At 42.2% G+C, this 8620-nt stretch overlaps 1 protein-coding gene across 1 annotated transcript; it reads right to left on the reverse strand.

The window, feature by feature from the left end:
* On the reverse strand, positions 1-1110 carry LOC112142068 (heterochromatin protein 1-binding protein 3-like). The gene is made up of 4 exons (XM_024265317.2): positions 967-1110; positions 710-857; positions 254-365; positions 1-163 (listed from the first exon to the last, which is right to left on the reverse strand). Exons 1-4 carry the CDS (start codon positions 1108-1110, stop codon positions 16-18), a joined length of 552 nt encoding a protein of 183 aa, XP_024121085.2. The 3' UTR covers positions 1-15.
* Between the last annotated feature and the right edge of the window lie 7510 nt (positions 1111-8620).

Consider the following 8620-nt stretch of genomic DNA (forward strand, 5'->3'; position numbering starts at 1 on the left):
AAGCATCTGATGCGTTCACCTCGTTGGAGGCGGGGCTCCATCCTCAGATGAATCTTCCTTTTCCTCAGATTCTTCCTCCTCATCCGACGCGTCAACCGTCCTCCGGCGTTTGGTTGGGGTCTTCGCCGGCTCCTTGAACGTATCCAGGAACAGAGTGTTGGGACTGAAGACAAACGGGAGAAGAAGTGGAATTAAAAGAGTCTGTGCAGGAAGGAGGACGGAAAACAGGAACACCTGAACAGAGCCGTAATACCTTGGATAATACGGGAATGAGAGCTGGTAGGTCCCAGTGAAGCCGTGACCCGTGATCTGCTCCATCCAGCCCAGAACTTTACACTTCTTCAGGGTTCTCCGAAGAGTGGCCACTAAACAGAAGAGCTGGGAGGAGCCAGTTCAGAGTTCTGGTTCAAATCCTCAGAACAGAAAACATCAAACATGGAGAGAGAAACAAGCCCAAACGAGAAGACGTGACCTGGAACAGTTTAAAAACAAGTTTTTCAGATGTGTATGCTTGTGTTGATGGGGTAACCTTAGATCAGGGGTGTCTAAATCCAGTCCTCCTGCTGGTTTTCCAGAAACCTGCTGCTGATTACCTGGATCAGGTGTGTTTGGCCAATAAGGAGCTTCAGGTTTGTTGGAAAACATGCAGGACACCGGCTCCCCAGCCCTGGATTCTGACACCCCTGATGTAGAACAAAGAGATCCTCACTCAGGTGGTGCTCCTTCATGTCTTTGTGGGAATCCAGCAGCAGCGTGGTGCTGCAGGTTTTGGGTTCGTTCATGGCCGTGATGGCAGCAGTGATGGCTTCTTCAAGCACGCTGCCCTTCACCTGAGGCTTGTTTCCCCCACACTTCAGCTGAGAACAGAACCGACTCATTTACCGTCAGGATCAACAGACGCACAAACAGAACTTGAGGAGATCTAACGTCACATGAATTCTTCTGAGGAGTTTCAGAGAAGTCTACCTGGAACGTCCCCTGAGCTCCTTTTCCTGTGGTCTGCTCCAGATGACCTTTCTCCACTGCTTTCACCAGAGTCGTCTTCAGAGCTTCAGGTCTGAAATCCACAAATGTCTCACAATCAAAACTACAATCCCTGCCAGACTCCATCTCACCGTTAAAAACCAGGATGACAGTCAGGAAACATTCTTTTTCATATTTGTAGAAGAATAATGTTCTTGTTTTTGGTGATTATGCGTCTACAGATTCCTGTCATTCTCCTCACATTCGTGCCTGCATCCTCTTTAGAATGAATATAAATCAGCTCAAACTCTATACATTTTAAGTTGTTTTTTCCTCTTAAACACATTTGAAGTGAACAACACAAAACTCTGCATCAACAATCCAAAATACAAATGAAATTGTGCAAAACCAACAAATAAAGATTTTTATTCACAATAATGTTAAGAAAGACAAAAGAGTCTCATCTTTGAGGATGAAATCTGATTCTTCTGTCAGTGATGATCTGCTCTGTGTTAGAGAAGATTCTACAGGTTGGTTGTGGAGTTCTATACTGTAGAATTATTTCCTGCAGATTCTCTTCCTTCATACTATCAATAAACGTCAAAAGGTCCCAGTTTTTTCTTCTTTATGATCTCATCTTTATGATTTGTGTTGATGTTACGGCCCTGGTGTATCCGGCACTCTTTGTGTATGGTTTGTCTGGTTGTGTGCTTGAGTTGGAATGAATGAGTTGGTGTGCTTGTGAGTTTTCTTTCTTTAGGTATCTGAGCTGAGAGCTGCAGCTCTGCAGAGTGTGGACCCGCCCATCTACACCTGGACCTCATCATGCCATCAGCTGTGGACCAGTGACAGAGGATCCACACCTGGATAAAAGAGCTGACTTCCCCTCAAACATCGGCAGCTTTTGTAACACCCTTTCTGGTGGTCAGCTTGCCCCTGGTGTGAAACTCCAACTTTAAGTTCCAGTCCTCTTTCTTGTGGACTTTGGTGTGGAGCTTATTGTTGAGAGCCTGTGTCAGAAACTGGTGAAAGTTTGTGTGTGTGTAAGCATACTTTATAGACCTGTTGGGTCTCAGTCTGACTCTCATGTGGAGAGAATTTATGTTTCTGTTTTGTATAGATTTAACCCTTGTTTTCTTTTGTTGAAATTCTATTTATGTTAAATTTGCAGCTAACAGCCAATTAAAAAGCTGCAAACTACCTCAGTGCTCCAGTCTGGGTTTTCTTTTTTTATGTTACACCTTTTCTCCCTTCCTTCTCGGTTGGGATCGTAACAGTTGATGTTGTCCCTCTGTCTCTGCTTGGCTCTTGCACTGCTGCACGTCTGAGCCCCCCCCAATCAGATATTAGCACTCACTTGTTGCTAGGTTAATAAAAGTCTGCTTACTCTCGTACAGTCAGTGCTTCCGTCCTCACTTCTGGTCTTTGCGGCGGCTTCCCATAAAACACTGCTGATTAACTTGTAGACATATATGGATTAAACATCTTTACTTTGATGCAACCAAACAGAATTTGAGTTAGAATCTCTGTAGCCTCATGAAGACGGAAGATGACATCTGATTGGATGGTCAAAGCTCGCTCTACCAAAAGCTAACTTCTTCTGTGCTTCAGGCCGTAGGCAGCAGCTGCACTGGATTTTTGTTTGAATCACTTGATGTTTTGCAGCCAATAAAAGTTGAAGGCAAAGTTGACATAGTTGCTAATTTATTGAGGAAGCCATTCTTAAGATGGACTTTTCAGGAAAAAAAAAATACATATATATATGCGCATTTCTGATGCCATTTCCCCCAGTCATCAGCTGACTAGAAGTATCATGATCCAGTGCTTCAGTTTTGTCATGTTCTGTTTCCCGTCAGTCTCACCATGTTCAGGTCAAATCACCCACAGCTGTTTTCATTTAATCATCCTCAGTGTATTTAAGTGTCTGGTGTTCAGTTTCTCAATGTCGGGTCATCTGCTCTGTTCTGTCACGTCACTGGTTTGTTCTCCTGGCCTTGTCATGCTCAAGTTTATTTAGTAAATGTTTATGTTTCCGCCAACAAGTCTCGTCTCCTACGTTTGGGTCCTTCATCCACCATCCTTGACCAGGAGCTAGAAAGTTTCCTGATAATCGCGGAGGAGATTTGTCATCCAGAGCAGGTGTCTATTATGGATGAAACGATAAATTCTGGATAGAGATGGTCTCTCACACTTAACCGTTGAAGGAGGAAATGCACTTTTTAAGGCACAGAGTGACAGCTCATGTGAAGTGCGCAGTCTTTTGTTCTAGATAAAAAATCTCTTTATTTTGAACAATACTCCAATGTTCTTCAATAAATGTTACAAAGCATGATAAGTATTCTTGAGCAGGCAGCTCAGTGGCCTTGTGCTAGAGTGTCCGCCCCGAGATTGGAAGGTCGTGGGTTGAAATCCCTGCTGAGTCACACCAATGACTGTAAAAATGTCACCCAGTGCCTCCCTGCTTGACACTCAGCAGAGGTTGGATTGGGGGGTTAAAGCACCAAATGGTTCCCGAGCGCGGCTGTGTCTGCAGCTCACCGCTCCCCCAGGGGATGGGTCAAATGTGGAGAAACAAATTTCACACAACTAGGTGTGTGACAAATAGCGGGACTTTAACTTTGATAAGTGTGGATTGGTAAAAGACATTCTTCGGCCGCGGGGGTGAGACATGGTAGTCGCGGAGGTCTCCGGTCCATAACCCCCATGAATAGAGGAAAACTGTGTTTCTAACATCTCAGCTGTTCTTTAAAGTCAGATATGTTATCGTCCCAACAATCTTTCAGCAGGCAGGTAGGCTACAGCCTCCTTTGCAGACATAAACTTCCTGTCTACGTGGGTTTAGAGGGCATCGTCATCCTTAAAATAGACCAATCAGAAGAAAGTCAACACATCCCTTTGTCTCCGCCTCCAAATGTCAAAGGTCATTTTCTACTTGTCTGCAGAAGTTTCTCGAGTTTCTCGCGAGCATAGTGAGACCCCCCCGCGAGCGCACATGAAAAGATGTGTACGCGTTCACAGATATTTTCACTCGTGCTTGAGGGACCAGCAAACGGACACGGGAGTAGACAGTCTCTCTCCCACGATGACTTCTACTCGCAGGAGGATTAAACGGCAAACAGGAGCAGAAAGCGCTTGTGGAGGTCTGAATTATCCGTGAGGAATGTTTGATACGTGCGTGGAGTGTTGAGTAAACACGCCATAAATATCTTGCTGTGTTACATTTGTAGATAAAGTAAGCCAATACTTTAAAGAAAGGTATGTTTTCTTTAAAATAAAATTAGACATCAGAAGTCATTTGCTAAAATAACATTAGGGCTACATTTATGTAATGTGATCAAATCTAACACGAGACTACATTTTCAATTATTATTAGGGATTTGTTTTTCCCACATGATAATCATCAGCTGAAACTAAATAAAGAAAATCTTTGCTTAGAAATACATACATTATTTTTCCATAGAAGGGTTTGTCTTGTAGAGTCCAGATTAGAATTGTTATACTGACCAATAGAATGGATGAGCTGTTTATTTCCCTATAGAAGTCGATGGGATTTTGACTTCTTGGAGCTAGCAGGTACTCCCTATTAGGAACACCGGGGGGGGGAAGGGTTACTCTTTCCAGTTCTCATGTACAGTCAATGATTGAGACTGACTGTTAAAAAAAATATTCAAAAACTTAGTTAACATACAACACGTTCTCCTTTGTTTTTCAATCTGTTACATCTGTAACTGAGATGTTTCTTATCTCAGTTTTTCTTTATTTAAATCCAAAAGCACAAACCTGAGCAGAATTTTCATGGTTATTGCTTTCAGATCTGAAGGACAGGTCTGCTCCACAGATAATGAAAGTGTTTGTTCTGAGAGAAGAGATGCTTTTATTCTCTCCTGATTGGACTGAGGACAGCAGCTGAGGCTCGCTGTGGTTCTCCTCAGGGGAAACAAACACAAATGAGCTCAGCCACCAGGATTCTGTGTGTATCTAGAACGCTGGTGATCAACTTCCAATTAACTGAACTAATGAAGCTGTCAGAGAAATGATTGTGCAGTCAGTAAGACAACAAGCAAAGAGCAGTGATCCAGTCCTGACTGAAATGAACTGTCCAAACCATCTTCATTTTCTGCAGCTTCATGTCCAGTAGGTGGAAGAAGAGATCCTTCTGTGTTTAGGATTTACTGCTGAAACAGGGATTATATAATCTAATCCTGAAAATGTACATTCACATATCCCCCTTTGCATTTTAGGAGGCCCTTCATCTCCTAGGTTGCATAGAAATACAGAAACTCAAAGCTGGCCTTTGCACTTGTGTTTGTGCAGAGTGCTGGACTATGGTGTAGTGGACAGCACTCTTGGCCCACAGCGAGAAGGCCCTGGTTTGAGTCCCGGCTGGGACCTTTCTGTGTAAATGTGTTGATACTCCAGGTTGCTTCACAGGTTAATTGATTATTTCAAATCATCCCCAGATGTGAATGTGAGTGTGTGGCTTTGCAAAAGACTTGTAACCTATTCAAAGTGGACCCATCTTCATCCAACAGTAACTGGGATAGGCTCCAGCAACACTGTGACCCCAAAAGGAAGACCGTAGGTTCAGAAAATGTATCGATGAATGGTGTTTGTGTGATGCTTTTTGGTTCAGGTGACCGCTTACCTTTTACTTGGAGTGCGTGCTACTGAGTAGGGGTGTGTATTGGCAAGATGATACGGTACCAGGTGATACGATACATATCCCGATACATGTCTCACGATACGATACATATCCTGATACATGTCTCACGATACATGCCTCACAATATGATACATATCCCGTTACACGTCTCACGATACGATACATGTCACGATACATGTCTCACGATATGATACATATCCTGATACATGTCTCAAGATACGATACATATCCTGATACATGTCTCACGATACGATACATATCCTGATACATGTCTCACGATAAGATACATATCCCGATACATGTCTCACGATACGAGACATGTCTCACGATATGATACATATCCCGATACATGTCTCCCGATACATGTCTCACGATACGATACATATCCCGATACATGTCTCACGATACGATACATATCCCGATACATGTCTAACGATACGATACATATCCCGATACATGTCTCACGATACATGTCTCACGATACGATACATATCCCGATATATCCCAAGATTGTACTTTTTTTAAGAGAATGACTTGAATTGAATCTACCTGTATTTTAATATCTTTCATTGTAATAAAATCTTAAAATTAATTTTATTTAATAATCACCGCATTAAGCACAGCAACTGTATCTCATTTACAAACTGCTTTTACCCAGAAATTCATGCTGGTTTTCTTTTGGTAAAATACTAAATATTTGCTTCTTTAAGGGAACAGTCAATACTGTCTGATTTCCACAACAACATATTTTTCAGTATAAGAAATAATAGAATGAATATGCTTTAACTAATAAGTTTCTAAAAGTTTGATTGCTAAATCTAGCATTTAGACGGTTCATTCACCAGAACGGTGAAGGAAAAACAAACCCATTCTCTCCAGAAACATTTCAGTGTGATGACAAGATGAATGAGGCTAAGATGCTTTGTTGACATGACAGTCAGCGCTGCAGCTCAAGTTTTCTCAAATGTGTATTTCACTGCTCATCACTGCAATGTTGCCCTTTTTTCACAGCGTAGTACGCATCACTCTGATCCATCAGGTCTCTGAACTAGAACCTATAGCTGTGAAGTTCAGCAGAACTTCTGCTCGCTTTGCCAACAGCATTTTGATGGAGGCTCTGTCCATGAGCCGCTGCAGTTCCACTGCTTCACTCGTTAAGCAATCCTGGTTTTTATATGATACTAGCAGCAACATGGCACAGAGTTTCGGTTTAGTACCCATTCCAAGTCAAAACTAAGTAGTACATGTCTCATAACAAATAAAACTGCGAGGCAGACTGAATTTTTAACAGATCTTGTTGTTTTGGTCACGGTGTAGAGATGCTCAAAGAGGCTCAGTGTGCTCTGCTGCCAACTAGTGGTTGGAGGTTAAGGAGGAAACAAAAACAAGACGGGGAAGGACGCTCATAAATAATGAATTAAATATTGTCAACATTTTAAATCGATACAAGTATCGCCAAACGAAATATCACAATATATCACCAAATAAATTTTTTCCACACCCCAAAGTCCACCTCCACAGCAGCCATCGTAAGAGGGGGAATGAGAATGGGATCAGCTGGTGGGGCAATGAGTATGTAAATTAACAGAGATAACCGGACCAAGAGGTCCGTTTTGTACATGGAGAGGAGGATAAGGAAAAGTAAACACCTGAAAAATAAACTGAAAAAGAATGTGAGAGATCTGCCTCAGTGTGACTGTTGTTCCTGGTGATGGATGGGTAGAAAGGCCAGCAGCTCATCTCCATCCTGAGTCTGTAGACAAGCAGAGCTCCCTAAATGTTTAGGCCACAGATGTAGAGAAAATAAACATGTTTATGTGTAATGACACGTAACACGACAACACCACAGACGTGTCTGCCTGTGCAGCCATGAAACCTCCCTGGAGTACCTGCAGAAACCCCAAGAGCTTCATCTCAGATGCTACAAGCCTCAGAGTGTTCAAAATGAAGGTCCACAACAGGAAGACCGAAGAAAAAGAAAGTGATAAAAAAAAACACAGGTAGATACAAGCAAAGAGGATCAGATCTTCCATGTGACAGCAGCAGGAACCACGAGGAGCTTCCTCAGATCCAGACAGCTTCAGGCTGCTTTGGTCTTCAGATGTCTGAAGCTTGATCAGAAGACAGAGCGGTTGCAGAATCTGTTCAGCTCCTGACGTTCCTGAGGAAGGAGGAGAACTCTTCTGCTCAGAAACGGTTGTGACTCTGCAGATGTTTGAGGGGGGTCAGAGGTCAAAGGCGGAGGAGTTCATTTACAACTCTCAACGTGTCCACCTGCAACCTGACAACCAGAAAATCTCCCATTCATCTACTCATTTCTATCCCTGTTCCACACAGTCCTGACCAGGTCACCTTGGAGTTTTGCAAAATCAGCAAAACCTCATATTTTAAAATATTTCCACCTGCAGCATCTTTCTGCTGCCTAACAAATAGTTTTAAAATTGTGTTTGCTGTTTATTTAAACCAAGCAAAGCAGATTTAAAATAGATTCTGATTTACTATTGTGGCCTGAAAAAACAGCAAAGCCTCTCCAGTAAAAGGAGAAAAAAGCCACAAGGATAGTAAGATTACACCAACAAGACAACATTACCGCTGAAACTGAAACTACACAAAACACTAATTCGATTTTGTGATAGCAGCATTTTTTCCTGTAAGTGATCAGTGCTGAGAAATGCAAATGTTGCTTTTATTTATTGCAGTGTCTGGCTGCAGCTGAAAGCACAGAGGACCAAAGCAGGAGCTAGATTTAGAGTCCGTGAAGAAGTCAGCAGAGCAGGAATCATTCATGGAGGATGGAGGTGTCAGATCCACATGAAAAATAGCTTTTAAGACATTTCGGTTGTGAGATTTTGGTTAAAAACTTCATAATCATCAATAATACATAATTTAAATAAGAATAAATTGTCATTGGGAGTTCAGACATTTCTCTTTTGATTTTTTTTGTTTCAAGAATTCTTATGAAGTAAAATAGATCTACTGCACTGACAGATAATT

This window comes from Oryzias melastigma, linkage group LG13, assembly GCF_002922805.2.
Source record: "Oryzias melastigma strain HK-1 linkage group LG13, ASM292280v2, whole genome shotgun sequence".
In the NCBI taxonomy this organism is placed as follows: Eukaryota; Metazoa; Chordata; class Actinopteri; order Beloniformes; family Adrianichthyidae; genus Oryzias; species Oryzias melastigma.

Bases quoted from the DNA above. Each gene is read 5' to 3' on its own strand.
- LOC112142068 (XM_024265317.2), bottom strand. From the start codon at position 1,110: ATGGAGTCTGGCAGGGATTGTAGTTTTGATTGTGAGACATTTGTGGAT. The intron at 858-966 runs GTAGACTTCTCT...TTCTGTTCTCAG, and splicing joins GAGCTCAGGGGACGTTCCAG to CTGAAGTGTGGGGGAAACAA. The intron at 366-709 runs GTGAGGATCTCT...TCTTCTGTTTAG, and splicing joins CATGAAGGAGCACCACCTGA to TGGCCACTCTTCGGAGAACC.